Source organism: Lactuca saligna, chromosome 3, assembly GCF_052625555.1.
Source record: "Lactuca saligna cultivar CGN05327 chromosome 3, ASM5262555v1, whole genome shotgun sequence".
Classification (NCBI taxonomy): Eukaryota; Viridiplantae; Streptophyta; class Magnoliopsida; order Asterales; family Asteraceae; genus Lactuca; species Lactuca saligna.
The window spans coordinates 34,640,520-34,659,706 of record NC_136419.1 but is presented as its reverse complement, the minus strand read 5'-3'; the positions used below and the strand labels follow the sequence as shown (position 1 = coordinate 34,659,706).

Here is a 19,187-nt window from a genome sequence, read left to right as displayed (position 1 = left end):
TATGTTGCGTACGTGATGGATACCCGGGAGGCGGGTAAGGCGACAGTGAGCGAGGTTCTAGTGGTGTGAGATTTCGCAGATGTTTTCCCAGAGGAGCTTCCTGGGATACCTCCGGAGTGACAGGTGGAGTTCAGGATTGACCTCATTCCTGGTGCGGCTCTGATAGCCAAGGCACCATATCAGCTGGCTCCTCCTGAGATGCAGGAGTTGTCTACGCAGCTGCAGGAGCTGCTAGACAAGGGATTCATTAGACCAAGCTATTTACCCTGGGGAGCCCCGATTCTGTTTGTGAAGAAGAAGGACGGGTCGCACCGGATGTGTATAGATTACCGGGAGTTGAACAAGGTAACGGTGAAGAACCGTTACTCACTCCTAAGGATTGATGATCTCTTTGACCAGCTTCAGGGAGCATCTTGGTTCTCCAAGATGGATTTGCGTTCGGGTTATCATCAGATGAGGGTCAGGGAGGAGGATACGTAGAAGACCGTGTTTTGGATGCGCTATGGCCACTATGAGTTCGTGGTGATGCCGTTTGGGCTCACCAATGCTCCTGCCGCGTTCATTGACCTCATGAACCGCGTATGCAGACCGATGCTGGATCGGTCTGTGATACTCTTTATCGATGACATTTTGGTTTATTCCAAGATGCAGGAGGAGCATGAGAAGCATCTGAGAGAGGTTTTGGAAACCCTGAGGAGGGAGAGCTTGTATGCCAACTTCTCCAAGTGTGAGTTTTGGTTGCGTGAGGTGCAATTTCTCGGACACCTTGTTAACCAGAATGGGATTCTGGTCGATCCGGCCAAAGTCGAGGCCGTGATGAGATGGGAGGTTCCGAAGTCTCCATCTAAGATTCGGAGTTTCCTAGGATTGGCAGGCTATTATCGGAGGTTCATTCAGGATTTCTCCAAGATAGTCGTACCCCTGACACGACTGACGAAGAAAGTCGTAGTCTTTCGGTGGGGACCCGAGCAGCAGGTAGCGTTTGAGACACTGAGACAGAGATTGTGCGAGGCGCCGATCTTAGCCCTGCCAGAGGGCGTAGAGGATTTTGTGGTTTATTGTGACGCGTCTATTTCAGGGTTGGGCGCGGTATTGATGCAGAGGGGGCATGTCATTGCCTACGCTTCGAGGCAGCTCAAGCCTCACGAGGCGAACTACCTGACGCATGATTTGGAGTTGGGGGTGGTGGTTTTCGCTCTCAAGATTTGGCGGAATTACCTCTACGGGGTTGGGTGTATCATTTACATGGACCACAAGAGTTTGAGGTACCTCATGGATCAGCCGAATCTGAACATGAGGCAGCGTCGGTGGTTAGACGTGGTGAAGGATTATGATTGTGAAATCCTTTACCACCCGGGAAAGGCCAGCGTGGTGGCCGATGCGCTTAGATGCAAGGCGGCGCCGATCAGGGATATTTGCTTGAGGATGACTGTGGTGACTCCCCTATTGGAGCAGATTCGGGAGGCTCAACAGGAGCCTATCAAGGAGGAACATCGGAAGAGCGAGCGTGTGGTGGGTCAGGTTTCCTCCTTTGATTATGATAGCCGAGGACTATTGACACTACACCGCAGGGTGTGGGTGCCGTATCACGGAGGCGTGCACCAGATCTTGATGGAGGAGGCGCACAAGTCCCGATTCTCTATTCATCCCGGGGCGACGAAGATGTATATGGATCTTCATCTAGATTATTGGTGGCCCTGCATGAAGCGGGATGTGGCATGGTATGTCGAGGGTGCTTGGCCTGCAGGAAGGTCAAGGCCGAACATCAGAGACCGCATGGGAAGATGCAACCGTTGGACATCCCGTTGTGGAAATGGGAAGACATCACGATGGATTTTATCACAAAGCTTCCCAGGATTGCGCGTGGAGTAGATTCGATTTGGGTCATCGTGGATCAATTGACCAAGAGCGCCCATTTTATTCCGATCCAAGAGAGCATCTCGGCCGAAAAGTTGGCCGATATCTACATCAGGGAGATAGTAGCGCGGCATGGGGTGCCAGTGTCAGTGATATCAGACCGAGATGTGCGATTCACTTCCAGATTTTGGAAGAAGTTTCATGAAGAGTTGGGCACTCGTTTGCATTTTAGCACCGCCTTTCACCCGCAGACGGATGGTCAGAGCAAGCGGACCATCCAAACTTTGGAGGATATGTTGCGGGCATGTGTATTAGATTTCGGTGGTAGCTGGGATACCTATCTTCCCTTGGCTGAGTTCTCATACAACAACAGCTACCACGCGAGTATTGACCGTCCCCCATTCAAGATGTTGTACGGACGGAGGTGCAGGACCCCGATATGTTGGGGTGAAGTTGGCCAGAGGGTCATGGGGAGCACCGAGGTGGTACTCGAGACGACCGAGAGGATCCAGCAGGTTCGGAGAAGGCTTCAGACTGCTCAGAGTCGGCAGAAAAGTTACGCCGACAAGCGTCGATCTGACTTGGAGTTCCAAGTCGGGGATATGGTTCTCCTGAAGGTGTCGCCTTGGAAAGGCGTCATTCGATTCAGGAAGCGGGGCAAGTTGGGCCCGAGATTTATGGGACCATTCAGGGTTGTAGCCCGGGTGGGCAAGGTGGCGTATAGATTGGATCTGTCGGTCAAGCTCAGCCAGATCCACAACACTTTCCATGTCTCTCAGCTGCGGAAGTGCTTAGTGGATGATTCAGCAGTAGTGTCGTTGCAGGATATTCAGGTTGATGACAACCTGAATTACATTGAGCGCCCAGTCGCAATCCTCGACTGGAAGTCGAAGGATTTGAGGAACAAGATGGTGGAACTAGTGAAGGTGCAATGGCAACACCGCAAGGGTTCGGAGTGGACTTGGGAGCCGGTAGAAGAGATGATGGAGCATTACCTCAAGTTGTTTCAGGATCGAGCGGCAGACATCGAGGATGAAGTCTAAAATAAGTAAGGGGGATTTGTAGCACCTGGTTCCTGGTACGTGAGTTTTGCCTAAGTAATTGTGTTTTTGGCCGTGGACTCGGTGAGTTGGAGGCCCGACTCGCCTAGTAGAGACGAGACTTTGGGGCGCAGATAAGATGCCGACTCAACGAGTCCATATTAGGGACTCGGCGATTCTGCACTGTTCGATGAAACCCTAATTTCCAAGGGCTTGCACCCTATTTAAACACCCATTTGCGCCCCAACTCCGCCCCATTCACCCCAGAAGCTCTCCATACGTTCTAGCTCTTGTTCTCGTGAGTTTGAGGCATTTTGGTGTGTGTTCTTGAAGATTTTAAGAAGGAAGTGGAGTAGATCAAGAGGAAGGGAAGGAAGCCAAGCATCTTAGTGTCCTCTCAGTGATTTCCTTGAGGTAAAACTCGTTTTCCCCCTTTCTATATGCTTATAACTCCATTAAAGTCTTCCTTGAGCCCTTCCCCAAGCTTGTATGTGCATCATATTTCGTAATAAGTTGATTGGCCTCTAGATCTAGGCTTGGTTGAGCTCTAGGAGCTCAGATCTACTACCTTTATGGACCCATATTGCATGAAGACCTTAGATCTACTCTTTTGGTGCATTTTGAACCCTAAAACCCTCATGGATGAATATCTACACGTAAAGTTGGAAACTTTATGTGTTATTCATGCTCTAGGAACCCAGATCTATGAATGGAATGGACTAGATTCGAGCAAAATCGCGTATATGGCTCTTGCATGAAGCAGACTCGGCGAGTCTAGTCGCGAGTCTCCGAGATTGTCCCTTTTTAGCTGTGTCGAGTTGTGTAGTGAGTCCAGGGTGGACTCGGTGAGTTGGAAGCCAAAACTCACCCATAACGGAACTTGACGAGTCGATGCCCAGACTCGGCGAGTTGTTCATACAACTCGGCGAGTCACAATATAAATTGTTCATCGGATGAAGATGAACTCGGCGAGTTGTTCATACAACTTGGCGAGTAGGATGAAGGACTTGAACATTAGTTTGGAAGGAGAACTTGTCGAGTCAACGCCTAACTCGACGAGTAGAAACAGAATCCAGGTCAGTCGTTTGGACATGGACTCGGCGAGTTGGCGAGCCAACTCGGTGAGTCGGGTCAACTGGAAGTTGACTCTGACTTTGACTTAGGGCATGATCAGGGGTAAAATGGTCATTTTACCCAAAGGACAGTTAGCAGTTTTTGACTAAGTGTTTGGTGGGAATTACAGCCGGAGGATTTCCGGAGCAGCAGCAGCAGCAGACAGACTATTCCCACACAGATTAGCAGCTACTCCGAGGTGAGTTGCCTTCCAGTAGCGGTGGGTCTAAGGCCACAATGCCGGCCCACCAGTAGGAGATGTATGATAGATGATTGTCTTTGTGATATCATCTAGGTTTGCTACTACTTGATATGTTATATGCTAGCATGATATGTTGTATGTGATAGTAGTAGAGTTCGGTTGTTAGGACCGAAGGGTAGTCAGACACACCAGATATGTCTGATATTATGTTTGTGTTATGATATATGTGATGGTAGTAGTAGGGGTGAAATAGTCCTCGAGGTTCGGTTGTTAGGATCGAAGGGTAGTCAGCACCCCAGAATAGCTCGACATGGGTAGGTCAGCGCCCCATAATGGCATGACAAGGGTAGGACGGCACCCCAGAATGGCCGCACGGGTAGTCGGCACCCCAGAATGGCCGTACCGGGTAGTCAGGCACCCCAGAATAGCCTGGCAGTATGTATGTTATGTATTGTATGGTATGTGGTACGATGGGGGAACTCACTAAGCTTTGTGCTTACAGTTTACAGTTTTGGTTTCAGGTACCTCTTCGTCGAAGGGGAAGGAGCTGGCACGGTAGCGGCACATCATGCACACACACTGGTTTCCGCATCTATTAGATTTCTCTGGGATTTATACTCTGATGTTTCGATTGGTTGTATGATTTGGCTTTTAAACATGGTTTACGTTGTGATGTAGTTTGATCAAACAATGTTTTTAATTATTAACGTTTTCTAAAGTAATGTTTTAAAAACGAAATTTTTGGAGGTGAAAATTGGGTCGTTACATGCCCCTTTGGTCTAGTTCAACCGGATAATGTTGAGCATATATGGGTGCTCGATTTCCCCCTTCGGCCTATTTCAACCAGATACAGGGTTTATTTTACCCCTATCACTACCACATAATATCTCACATAATTCACAGAATCATCAAATTATCATGCACAATCGATACTTATCACCAAGACAATCATCATTCCAAATCATAACTAATGGGCCCGCCTTGGTGCCTTCGACCCATAAATTCTATGAAAGGAAACCCAACTCAACAATGAATGTCAAAATGTACTCCTTGGACGACTCTGAACTCCTCTCCCTATAGCACAACATACCTCCTAATTAGATATTGGATCTAAATCTATCCCCAAGGCCTAAACCCTTACTCATTACATAAGGCAAAGGTTCCTTTATCCTTGCCCTATTAGGCCTCCATGTAACGCCTGCAGATCCGGGCTAGTCAATTTAGAGACAATAAGCGTCGAGAATTAATTTTTAATAGAATATTATTTAGAATAAATAATATTAACTAAGTTGTAGTATATGTCACAAGGGTTCCGTACATATAAAAAACGCCGAAATCCGAGTTATAACGAATAAGTTATGGCCGGTCGAAATTTTACGGCAAAATCAGCACGACACCGAGAATCGTGAAAAGTGAGTTTGCGATAAAATACTTATTACCCTTTGTTATCTAAAATAAAGTCTTAGTATACATTAAACCGAGGGTGTGCATAAAAATAACGTTAAAATCTGACTTCGTATGAGGAAGTTATGATTTTTCTAAGATTTAACATAGTAGTGCACAACTCGAAATTCGAATTTTAGATCGATCGATTTTTAGCCGATGCAACCTAAATGAGAATTAAAAATCTCATTAATAAGAGTTCAACTATAAAAAGACAGACGAAAACGGAGTCCATATGAAGAAGTTATCAGTTTTACACGGTTGTTTAACAATGTAATATTCTCATACTGTTAAATTTAAAATTGGTCGAGAATTATCTGATGGAGTCAAAAGGAGAGTTGTAGATCTTGTCAATACCTACGCGTGGATATAAAGAACATCGAAAGCAGAGCTCGTATGAGAAAGTTATGAATTTTTTAAAACTGATTGTTTTACTTGTGTCCAATGCCACGTGTCAACACCAGGTGAAGCCTTGGTGCCTACGCAAGGCCACGACGTGGATCTTAAGTCCACGACATGGATTGGCCCCAAACAACCTATAAATAGAGGTGGAAATCATCCATTTTCTTCACACCTTCACCCTTCTTTCTCTCTTAACACTCTCAATCTCTCCCTCCCAATCCCTAGCACCTTCTAAATGCTAGAGGCGAGTCCCTGTAGCGCCAAAAGGCTCCGAGAAGTAGAGCTTTCGGCTAAAAAAGTTCTGCCCCCGTAGAGCCTGGTTCCTAGCCAAACCTCCGGTAAGTGATTTATGCTTACCCTACTTTAAGTATAACTTATGTTTAAGTTCATTATCGTTATTATGAACTTATAAACAAGATTTATCAGTGATTCCAAGTCGTTATACCGATTGGTCTACTTACGGGGATGATATCTAGGCTGTGATTTAGAGAGGTATTTAAAGTGAGATTTCCAAACAGTATACTTCGTATACTAAACGGACCCTACCTCCGATATGATCTTACTTGGTTGTTCATTACTTGATAGATCATGAAAGTAGACTTTAAATTAATGATGAATCTAGACTAATAATTAGCCGCAATAAAGATTAGACTAAAACTTAGCGATAATAATTCTAGGTTTCGTCGAAGGAAAATAGAATCGTTAGAATCGAAGCGTTGCCCGAGTTTGGAATCATCACTTTAACAAGTGAGTGCATAGTCTCTTTCATGAACATGGTTTTAATACAAGTATTGCTTGAAGTATTAAATGTATGTTTATGTGTGAAATATTCGATGTTGCCTGGAATACGTGTTAAAGAGCATACCTTATAATATATATGATGATTTAGGATAAAGAGTAAACCTAAATTAATTATGAGGAATATTGGGAAGTATCTTCTTATGAGTACGAGTGAGATATACACGGAGAATAAAACTTTAAATTATGTCATTGACTCGGGAACATGGATTAGACATAGTCATTCGTCCCTAATCCGAGAGTATGGATTGGGCACAATCATTGTTCATTAATCCAGGAGCATGGATTAAGATATAGACAGTTGTCCTTAGTCCGAGAGTATGGATATGACATAGTTATTTTTCATTAATTCGGGAGTATGGATTTAGACATAAACAATTATCCCTAGTCCGAGAGTATGGAATGGGCACAGTTATTGATCTGAGAGCATGGATTAGATCCGGGAGTATGGATTAAGTAAAGAGATAAAATTTAAGGTCCGAGAGTATAGATAGTTTCGATATGAGGATCGATGGTGTGGGGTAAGAGTTGCTTATATATGGTGAAATTGTATACTTTGTGAGTTATAATATATATATATATATATATATATATATATATATATATATATAGATATATATATGTATATATATATATGATATAACATTGTGGGATTGCAATCCCTATGTACTCACCAGGTTTCCCAACCTGACCCACTTAATTTATTTATATCACATGTGTCGATATAAATCTACATTACACCGAGAGATTAAGAAGATGTAGATAACTAGTGTAAATGAATGTAAGTTCTGTTTATGCTTATGTTTCTGTATTGACGATGACATCCCAAAGTTTTAAAATGAATAAAGTACATCTTTTCAGAAATGCTTTGATAACATATTTATCATGTTTTTCTGTGAACAATTTCCGCAACACTTTTCTTTAAAAGGTTACTCTGATTTGAACATAAATCATAAACAAATCGGTCTTTTCTGACCATAAAAATAGGGATGTTACACTCCTCCTTCCAAGGCCCAAGTTTCAAATTAAAATGTCCAAGTCCATCAAACAAAGCCTTAAGGCCCAATACCATAAATAATAGGCCTAGGCCTAAAGGCCTTAATACACAAGTGGGTTTGAGGCCCAACAAATCCAGGCCCAAAGCCGTAAGGTACAAAAACCACATTTGACCTACTGCATGCGTACATGCGGCGTACTTGGCACGTACGTCCAACGTACGTTGGCCTTGACCAGTTACGAGAGGTTAACCCAGTACGCGCAGCGTATTGGCCCGCCACCTTCGAAACTTCATTGTGACTTAATCAGTTAAGTCCTCATGTCCAGAACATAGATCCAGGCCCTAAAGGACATGCTAAACCATAAAACTATAAACTTTATGTTGTTGCATGCATGGATGGGATTAAGACATGATTTAAGTCCATAAACACACTTTGTGGCCATCTAATACTTGCATGGTTGAGGCTAAACCATCAAGGCCCAATTTTTATGGCTCCAAACACTTCCAAGAGCCCAAAATGACAGCTCATAAGGATTGAAACTTCTAAAACTCAAGAAACCCCAACTATGGAGCCAAAAATGCAACATAAAACACCCCAAAACTAGATCTAAGCATGCAATAGTCAAGGTTAAAGCTTTACAGCTCAAATGAGTCAGAAATGATTTCAAACTTCTGGATCTACAAGTCTTCTTCACGTTCTTACTCCTTTTTAAAACTCCTTCTTCTTCAAAATCACCAAATATCACCAAAAATGCTCAATATTATCTCAAGATACATGCAAAAGGCTTAGAGTTCGAGTTTAGGACTTTAGGGACAACGGAGGATAATGGAATGAAGGTTGGGATGATCTTAAGGTGTTTATATAAGGTGCAAACCCTAAAATTTAGGGTTTGCATCTGGCCAACTTACTCCAAGCTTGTGCATGGGATTCCCCCGCTTCACGCCTCACCTTCGTACGTCGTGCGTACGCTATGTACGCCCAACGTGCGACCCTCCACCCAAAACCAATATATATTTACTCAGTTAAGCAACAAAAGGACATACCTGGCAACTTGAGCATTACACCGCGATTTCTGATATATATGTTTAAGGTTCTATATTTTGTTTGGTTTTATTTGTTTGATTTTGTCGTTTTTTTAGGGTTTCGATTATTTATGGTATTTGTATTTCGTGTCGCGTTTTTGAGTTCTTTGCGCCACAATTTGGGTTTTTTTCGTCAATATCTTGTCGCAGCTGCGAAAGTATCCTTTTTTTTTCATCGATATCTTGTCGTGATTATCATATCGTGCCACACTCATCTGTTCATATCACATTATTGTTTGAAGTTTTGTTTGTTTGGTTGTTGAAGTTATTTGTCTGTATTCTTTAATTGGTATTAGTTTGCTTTTATTACACTTTTCTTTTATTATAATTTCCTTTCAATTGTGAAACCTAATCGAAGGTTTTATTACATTTTTCTTTTGTTGTCGGAGCTCTTAAAAACCTTGGTCGTCAAAATTTTCCTATTCTTGTTATTCTCAATGTTTCCAATTGAATTCATGTGTTTTTTTTTCCATTGCTTTTGAAAGCTTCTTAAAAAAAGTTTTATTATGTTGAATGATTGGTCTAATCTATGTCATCATATTAAACATTTAAAAAAAAACATTTTGTTTTACTTTTACAAGAATGTCATTTTATGTTAAGAGCAATTATAATGTTTTTGTCTTACTTCTTGTTAGGAACATGGTTTGTTTAGGGTTTTAATAGTTTTTTATTTAAGTTTAGTATTACAAAAAATATATATGTTAAGTTTCGTTTCGTATTATTATTAAAAAAAAAGCGATTATTTTTTAAGGTTTGGTAAATTTAGTTGCAAGTTTCACTTCCGCTAGTATCATTGGATCCATATTTGTAACGCCCATGTTTTCAAGCTAGAAATTAATGATGATGTGATAGTCTAGGTTAAACATTTGTAAACCGTTTTGAAATAATAAAATTGTATTATTTGAGTATTATGTGTTTAATTGTGTGACTTAAATGAACTAAGGATAAAAATAAGTGTAAAAATAAAATATTAGATAAGCCCAATATCTATGAAGGAGTTGTAGTAGTCATAAAAAGGGTTCCGGATATATAAAGAATGCTGAAATCCGAGTTATAACGAAGAAGTTATGACTTGTTAAAGTTTCGCGACAGAACCAGCACGAAGCTGTATGACGTAAAATACAAAATTAAGATAGAGCGATATTTAGCCCTAGTGATCTAAACGAATGTTGTAGAGTTCGTTAAAGCAAGAGCGTGCATAAAAAGAATGCCCAAATCTGACATCGTATGAAGAAGTTATGATTTTTCTAAGTTTCAACTTATCAGTAGGCAGCCCGAAACTCAAATTCGAGATCGAGTGATTGTTGGACGAAACAATCTAAACAAGAATCGAAGATCTCGTTGATAGTAGTGCAATGGTGAAAAGACAGACGAAAACGGACGTCAGATGAATAAATTATGAATTTATAACGAAGTTTTCCTATTCCGACCTACTAAAAATAATATAATAAAAATAAAGTCAAAATTTGTCGACGGAGTCTAAATAAGAGTTTTAGAGCATAATTTCACCTACGTGTGAATATAAAAAATGTCGAAAACGGAGATCGTATGCGAGAGTTATGATTTTCAGAAGTTCGAGGCACGCACCCCGAGGAGGGAACGCCCGACGTTCGGATGAGGAACGCCTTGCGTTCGGAAGCTTGGTCTCGGATTGGCGACATCGTCGGTGACTAAGTTGGCATCGGATAAGACCCTCGCCCCCGCTCTTGCGCGCTGCGTACTCCGAAGGAACGCGCTGTGTTCGCAAGGCCAGCCTCCCCTATAAATAAGATGTGAGGCCAGCCATCCATGGTTGCCAAATTTCTTTCTTTCACTCCATATTTCATTGTTTTGCGTGCTAGTCATACCTCCGAAGCCCCGATATCATTCCCGAGCCCTGAAGCAAGTCCCGAAGCCCCAAAGATCCCGAGAACTCCAATTCCCAAGCCGAATCTCTGTCCGCGAGAAGCTAATTTTTGTGAAGATCTTCCAGATCTACCGAAGAATACTACTTCTACAAGTCGTAGTGTTGTCCGATCATCTTCTGATCAAGTGAGTGTGTAGTTACTTTCTTTTAACGCATAAGTATTTTATACGAAATACGTGTTATGTGTATATTTTGTTGTTATATGTGTGAATGTATATTCACTTTCTTCTATCTCATAGATATGATTTATTCTCTATGAAATACGTGTTATGTGTATGTGTCTCATCTGTTGTTTGGAATATGTATCGAATGAGAATGCTATACAGGTTTTAAACTATGTATACAAATATATATTTTTATCTACTAATATGTTGTGTAGAACATGGGTAGATAGTTGATGTGTGATAAACACATGAGAGGCCTCGATGAGATTGTGATCTAGTCATTCAGCAGAATATGGATGATGACCACAGACTCTTTCTAGACTATCCTGTGGAATGCTGGCAGGTTCATAACTTGTAGGTGTTGGTGAGCTTGGGTGTTCATTTGATGTATTCTATCCCCCTCATGGATGCCTTTAGGATATTTATTGTTGAGGAAACCCCTCTGCAGTAATGTCCGTCCCGATGAAAATCCTAGATTAGGTCCCTGGTAATAGTGGTTGCCATAGGGACGTAAAGTGATGATAACAGGAATGGGTAATCGGGTTATTGTTGATTCGTGAATTGAATATAATTATTTATTGTGGGTTGAAAACCATGTATGCTCACCAGGCTCCCAAGTCTGACCCATTCAGTTTCTTTGTATTACAGATAGTGGCGCGAGAGCATAAGTTGGTGAACTTGTGAAGATATTTTGTTTATAGACTAGTAGTTATATGTAACCGTGTAAGGTTTATGTTTTGTTGTTTATGCTTTTGTGTCTGTATCGGAACATGGCATCCCGAGTTTTGATATATAATGAAAATACATTTCTTTAAGAAATTCTTTGGTAAACCTTATTTTTTCATGTATTATTTTGGGGACAACTTCCGCAACTCTTTTAAATCAATGGATTTACTCTGAAATTATTTTAAAAGCATAAATGAAACCGGTTTTTTCTGGCCGAGATTTTTGGGGATGTCACAATATTAGTTTCACCAATATTGGATTTCGTTTTATTCCGATTTGAGTTCTTTTGTTTTTTTCAGTTGTAGCTTCCATTTCAATTTTTTGTTACAAAAGTATTTGATTCAGGTTTGTACTCGTTGGTCATATTTGATTTTGTTATAGTTTTGCTTCGTGTCTCTATTTTATTTATATTTTTATTTTCCATTGGGTTTTGTTTCAATGTTGTTGTTGGTTGGCAAATTGTCAATGTTTATTACTCGAGCATTGTGAGTTTGAGGGAGGGAAAGGGAATAAGGAGGATTGATTGAGTAGATTCGTTTAATAAAATAGAATAAGAAGGATTGGTTACATTAGTTTAGTACAATGCATATTTGCATATTGGGTTTTCTTTGTTTGGTTGTTGTGGTATTATCTCTAGTGTTTGTTTTGTTTTGGTTGCTTTCATGCAGATTGTTTGGTTTTGGCTGTCTTCGTGCAGATTGTTTGGTTTTAGCTTTCTTTATGTAGATTGTTTGTTTTTTTTTGGATGTTTTCTTAGATGAATGTTTGCTAAGGCATACTCATATTCTCGTTTTCATTTCTTTGAAGACAAACTCTTAAGTTTGTTTCCACCGCATTGTGAGTTTGAAGGAAGATATCAACATAATAATATGTGAGGCTCTTTTGTATTAGGCCTTATGTTAGCCCATTAGCCTGGTTAACTCTAGATATATTTTATATTATAGTCTTATTTGTCTTTCATTGTATTGTACAGTTATCTAGCAACAATGTAACCGTAGCCGTTTTCTATCAACAATCTAACTCTAACTGTTTTCTCTTTGTATTATTATTTCTCTGTAAATTCTTATTAGTTTACAGACATTAAATAGGAAGGGGACTTGGATCGTTATCGATTTACCCAATGAAGAGAAAACTCAGTTGGGTAAACGAGTTTATAAATTATCTAATGGCGAAATTACGCGGTATAAAACAAGTTTTGTTACTGAGTATTGCAATCAAAGAGAAGGTTTGAATTTTAATGAAATCTTTACTCGAGTTGCTAAACATGTAACTGTAAGATGCATATTTTGTATGATTGTTAATCTTAACTTTAATTTATATCAACTTGTTAACAATGTTTTTTTATAGATCTCTTAAATAGGATATTTATATGTATTTTTTAAGAGATGATAAACATGTGTAAATTAGTAAAGTCATTTTATGGGTTGTATGGGTTGTAGGAAATGACACCAGAAATGGACTTCATCTTTGATAGAATTTGGTTTTGCGCAAAGCAAAAAATGATTATTCTTTTTTTTTTTTTTTCTAAATTTAGAGGAGGCATTTCTAGATTTTTGTTTGGTATACGTTGATGATATATATAATTTTAAGTGGTAGTTGTAGAAGTGAAGTTTCACTTGTCAAAACGTTTTTAAGAACTATAATTTTAACTGGTAGGGATCGAGATTGTTGCAACAATTAATGTAGTATGAATTTTAAAAATGAAGTAGTTTGGGCACTTATCATATAAATCGGTTAATACTCCTCTTGATCTTAATGTGGTTGTGTTGCACGAGGGAGTTGAAGAAAGTGAATGATTTGTTAAAAAGTTGGTTGGGAACTTGATACTATGCTGACTATTTTGTCATGTATGTACGAGGTTTCTCATAACTCGTCATCCCAGTTAGAGAAAACCCAAAATCACTCTCATCCCTTTCTTCGCAACTTGTATATATTATCTGTCATTTGTTTACTATGAGTTTTGTGTACAGAGTACAGACTGTGTGTGAGAGTTGTATTTTAGGTTTAGTTAATAATATATTGTATAGGTTAGAGTGAGATTTCTGACATGTAAAAGTATCCAAAGATCCTTTACCAATAAAAGATTATTTATTTTCCTTTACCTGTCCGAGTTTGAGATGTAAGAACAGAAACCAAAAGCTTATAAAAATATGAGACGATAGAGGCATCAATTAGGATAATATTTTTTTTTCTATTATGTTTCAAAAATTGGGAGCCACGTATTTTGTAGTTTATGTGACTATTTTTAAATAAGAGTGAAAATGTCAAAATTTTGCGTACTTCCGTTGGTAAGGTAAGATAGCCTAGAGTCGTCCATTTGTGTAGTTGTTGTCACCTGCTCATTCGTTAACAATAAACATAAAATTAAATTAGTGAAAAACAATATCTTTAATCAATCCCACTACAAAAATAAAAATACTTTGACTACAAAATATTAACCTTGTCATCAAGCAATGCTGTTACATTTTACTGACGCGGCTTTCAGCTTCTTCTTCAGCTGCCTCAGACTACAAGTATTATTATTATTATTATTTAAACTCTTAACATCTTCTTTTTCATTCTCTTCAACTACAACAACATGTGGTTTATTTATATCCTTGTTGTCTGAATCCTCAGTCTTAATCCTTACTGATGTTGGAGGTGGGCTATTAAGTAAAGTTGCTTTCAGTTTCTTCTTTAACTGCCTTATACTATTTTTATCAAATACACTCTTAACCTTAGCCTTCTCATCCACATTCATATCCACTACAACTTCTTTTTCAGTCTCTTCAACTATGTTGTCTGAAACCTCATTCATTCCAATAGCATCATCATTTGCATTTGTTGAAAATTGATGGTTTTTTTCTTCTTCAACAAGAGAAACATCAACTACTGATGACTCATGTCTGATTTCAACACCAATCTCCTCCATTAAAGACCCCTGTGCTTCTCCAGCATCAGGGACTTCAAAATCCATGCTCACCTCTTCTTCCTTGTTGGGATTCACAAAATCAACTTCTGAATCTGGTTTTAGATTATCAGCTTCATTCATCACAACATTCACAACCTTCTCAATCTCTGAATTTTCATCCAAAACAACATCATCATGTTTTTCTAGTATGGAATTACCCAAATCATTCACAATCTCTAAGGGTTCACTTGTTGTATCCTTGCTTACAGTGTCTTGGGGGGTTGATTTAGTCACCAAACTCGCGTTTTTTGCAATATCTTCATCTTCACACTCAGTGAGTTGACTCGCCACATCATGGCAAGAAGAAGGTGTCATTGTCAAAGACTTCTCTCTGATATAGGAAACCAATGGAGTTTTCAAGATTTCTTCATCAACAACTATTTTTGCCTTTTTAGCCCTAGGAGATGTAACCTCAATCCTTTCAGGAGATTCAATTGACAACTCAGCTGTTTCAGATCTTGAAGGATTCAAAAACTCTTTAATCCCTTCCACCTGACAGCATAAAAAAAGGGATAATGTCATAAAAAAGGCTTAAGTTTGGCAAAAAAATTCGGTTTTACCCTTCGGCAGATTTTTGGTTAGTTTATGCCGCAAACTTGTTATTTTTTTGTCGGTTTTTCCCTTTTTACCTGTAATAGCATGTTTCCAGGTTACCATAAATTATTTTTTGCGAAAAAACCCTTAAGTTTACAAATATTTTGCAAAAAAACCCTTAAGATTATAAAAGTATAAAATACAAATATATATTAAAATTTTGATAAAACTAAATGGTTTTTAAAAATTTAATTGTCAAAAGTTTATATCAAATTAATATAAGTTTTATGGTACTTATATTATGAAACCAAAACTGAAACATATTTTTAGCTTTACGTACAGTAAATTTTATATTGGTTCGATATAAACTTTTTATATTTAAATTTAAAAAAGTTACATAGTTTTATCAAAATTTGAATATTTTCCTTAATTAATACTTAATCTTTTCAAAGCAAAATTAAAAAACATCTGTTAGCTAATAATTAAATATGTTAAAATAGTTAAATAAATAAATAATATAACATAACTAAATTCAATTAGTTTTTTTATAAGGAAAATAAAAATATTTTATATGTTTAAAAGGTTTGCATTTCAGAAATAATATTGTATCATATTTTTCATAATATAAGTCCAGAAAAATTTATATTAGTTTGATATAAACTTTTGACATTTAAATTTTTAAAAACTATTTAGTTTTATCAAATTTTGAATATATATTTATATTTTATATGTTTATAACCTTAAGGGTTTTTTATGAAAAATATTTGGAAACCTAAGGGTTTTTTCGTAAAAAATAATTCACGGTAACCTGGAAACCTGCTATTACAGGTAAAAAGGGCTAAACCGACAAAAAAGTGACAAGTTTGCGGCATAAACGAACCAAAAATCTGTCGAAGGGTAAAACCGACATTTTCTGCCAAACTTAAGGCTTTTTATGACATTATCCCCATAAAACAAAAACAATAAAACCAATTTTACATGTATTACAAATTACAGATACAGAAATAATATGATAGACATTACCTCATTTAAAGATTCTTGTGGTTCTCCACCTTCACCTTCAAAACTCATGCTCACCTTTTGCTTCTTGGGATTCACAAAATCAACTAATAGTAACAGAGAAAATGTAGATGAGGAAAAATCTCAATTTCAAAGGAAGTAAAAGTAAAAAAAAAAAAAAAAAAACTTTTACATTTTGGTTAAATGAGGTTGATAGATTTTTGGGGATCAAGACTTTTAAATATTTGGAGACAAGAATTTTGAAACATACCCGTATTTCTGGAGATATTCTCCTCTATACCCTCTGCATTCATCACCTCAACAGTATTAAGATTATCTAATTTTGAGGGCTCATTTGGATTGCATATACCTTCTAAACCTGATTTTAGATTGTCCACATGGCCACTTTTCTCCTCAACTTGCTCAAAGACTTCAACTAATTTCACCTTTAAATTGTCTACCTTCTCTTTTCCACTTTCAAATGTAGTGTCCACATGCACAACCTTTTCAATCTTTGAATCTTCATCACTTTTATCCAAAACAATAACATCATGTCTCTCTTGAGATGTTACACCTCCACCTTGAGATGTCTTTGAACCTAACCTTGTGGATCTTCTTGTGCTGTAAGCTCTCTGTACAGAGGTAGTAATATCCTTTTTCACAGTTTCTTTATGAGTTGATTTAGTCACCTTCATCTGGCTATGTGTTTCCACAGGTGTATTTGGCATGCAGTTCTTCTCCTGATTCACTAAACTATCACTTTTTGCAATATCTTCACACTCCTTCAGTTGACTTGACACATCATGGAAAGAAGAAGTTTCTGGATCCTTCTTTTTGGTGCAGGAAACCAATGGAGTTTTCAAGACTTCTTCATTAACATCTATCTTAGCCTTTTTTCGTGTACAAGTTCTAGAGCTTGTGCGAAGAACCCTAGGTGATGTAATCTCAATTCTTTCAGGTGATTCAATTGACAATTCAACAGGTTCTGTTCTTGAAGGATTCAAAAACTCTTCAATCCCTTCAATCTAACAACATGTAACAAAAACAACCATTTCCAAATCAATGCAATGAAATTTTATATGTATTACAGCTCTAGAAAAAAGAAATGGCAGACATTACCTGACTTAAAGACTCTTGTGCTTCTCCATCTTTACCTTCAAAACTCATGCTCACCTTTTGCTTCTTGGGATTCACAGAACCAACTAATAGTAACAGATAAAATGTAGATGAGGAAAATTTTCATTTTGAAAGCAGGTAAAAGTAAAAGACTCACACTTTGGTTAAAATTTATAATGTTGTGATACAGATTGGACAAAGAAATGAGAGTGCATCCATTGTAAGACTGGACTTTAAGTGACATGAGGTTGATGGATTTTTGGGGCTCAAGACTTTTAAATATTTGGAGAGACAAGAATTTTGAAACTTACCCGTATTTCTGGAGATATTATTCTCTATACCCACTGCATTCATCACCTCAGCAACATTATGATTATCCAATTTTGAGGGCTCCAGCTCACTTGGATTGCATATGCCTTCTACACCTGATATTAGATTGTCCACATGGCCACTTTTCTCCTCAAGTTGCTCAAAGACTTCAACTAACTTCACCTTTAAATTGTCCATCTCCTCACAACAATCTACCTTCTCTTTTTCATTTTCAAATGTAGTGTCCACATGCACAACCTTCTCACTCTCTGAATTTTCATCACTTTCATCCAAAACAATAACATCATGTCTCTTTTGTAAGGGCTTACCCAAATTCTCTTTAGATGTTACACCTGCCCTTTGAGATGTCTTTGCACCTAACCTTGTGGATCTTCTTGTGCTGTAAGCTCTCTGTACAGTAGTAGTAGTAGTTTCCTTTTTCACAGTTTCTTTACGAGTTGATTTAGTTACCTTCATCTGGCTATATGTTTCCACAGGTGTATTTGGAATGCAGTTCTTCTCATGATTCACTAAACTCTCATTTTTTGCAATATCTTCACTCTCCTTCAGTTGATTTGCCACATCATGGAAAGAAGTTTCTGGATCCTTCTTTCTGGTGCAGGAAACCAATGGAGTTTTCAGGACTTCATTAAGCTCAATCTTTGCCTTTTTTCGTGTAGAAGTTCTAGAGCTTGTGCGAGGAACCCTAGGTGATGTAATCTCAATTCTTTCAGGCGATTCAATTGACAATTCGACAGTTTCTGTTCTTGAAGAATTCAAAAACTCTTCAATCCCTTCCACCTGATAATGTATTTACAAACAACAGTCTCCAAATCAACACCAAAAAAAATTATATGGTAAGGGTTACAGATTAGATGCGGATGAAATGGAGTTCTAAATACGAAAATGCAGAAACCAAGTATATAAAAATGAAAAACTCGCTATCACAAGATATTTGAAAACATTAGTCATTAAAATACATAAAACGCATGATTCAACTATAAGAACAGAAAAGATGCAGATTCGAATTTGATTGCAATCGATTAACTTACCGTCTTAAGAGATTTGAGAGCATCAACCATGGCAATGCTGGTGATGTTAGCAGGGATTTTGTTGAGCTTACAGAGAGCTTGAAGTTCTCTTCTGTTAAGGGTTTCGAAATCCATGACTAATCTATTAGTGAACTGAGATAAAATTAGGGCTTCAATTTGAAGAAGTTCGATCGAACATGAATGAGAAACTCAAAATGCAACGAGGAGTCGAGGAGGCGCGCAAGCATAGAACGACATTTATATATCAAAGCATCAAACCCTCGTCCGAACTGCGCGTGTTACATTATAGAAAACATAAAAATAAAATACAGTATGTTGATTTTTGTTCGGAATAAAAAAGAAAAAATGTACATCTTTTGAGTATTATATAATTTTTCAAATAGGGCTGTAAAATAAAATTTAAAAATGATAATAAAATGTTGGGTAAATTACACGGATGGTCCTGTGATTTAAGGTAATCTGCATGCTTGGTCCTAAGAACTATTTTTAACTCGAA

At 38.1% G+C, this 19,187-nt stretch overlaps 1 protein-coding gene across 1 annotated transcript; it reads right to left on the bottom strand.

Annotated features, from left to right (window-relative positions):
* Window positions 1-13,800: 13,800 nt before the first annotated feature.
* Window positions 13,801-18,950, bottom strand: LOC145035141 (uncharacterized). Its single transcript, XM_078983731.1, has 7 exons — window positions 18,692-18,950; window positions 17,642-18,440; window positions 17,334-17,416; window positions 16,486-17,239; window positions 16,239-16,321; window positions 14,171-15,173; window positions 13,801-14,066 (listed from the first exon to the last, which is right to left on the bottom strand). The coding sequence occupies exons 1-6, from the start codon at window positions 18,803-18,805 to the stop codon at window positions 14,178-14,180; spliced, it is 2,829 nt and encodes a 942-aa protein (XP_078839857.1). The 5' UTR covers window positions 18,806-18,950; the 3' UTR covers window positions 13,801-14,066; window positions 14,171-14,177.
* Between the last annotated feature and the right edge of the window lie 237 nt (window positions 18,951-19,187).

What these genes read in the sequence shown, in the direction of transcription:
- LOC145035141 (XM_078983731.1), bottom strand. Translation starts at nt 18,805, where the DNA reads ATGGATTTCGAAACCCTTAACAGAAGAGAACTTCAAGCTCTCTGTAAG. An exon ending in CTCTCAAATCTCTTAAGACG is followed by an intron (nt 18,441 to 18,691) that starts GTAAGTTAATCG and finishes ATACATTATCAG; the next exon opens with GTGGAAGGGATTGAAGAGTT. An exon ending in CACAAGAATCTTTAAATGAG is followed by an intron (nt 15,174 to 16,238) that starts GTAATGTCTATC and finishes TTATGCTGTCAG; the next exon opens with GTGGAAGGGATTAAAGAGTT.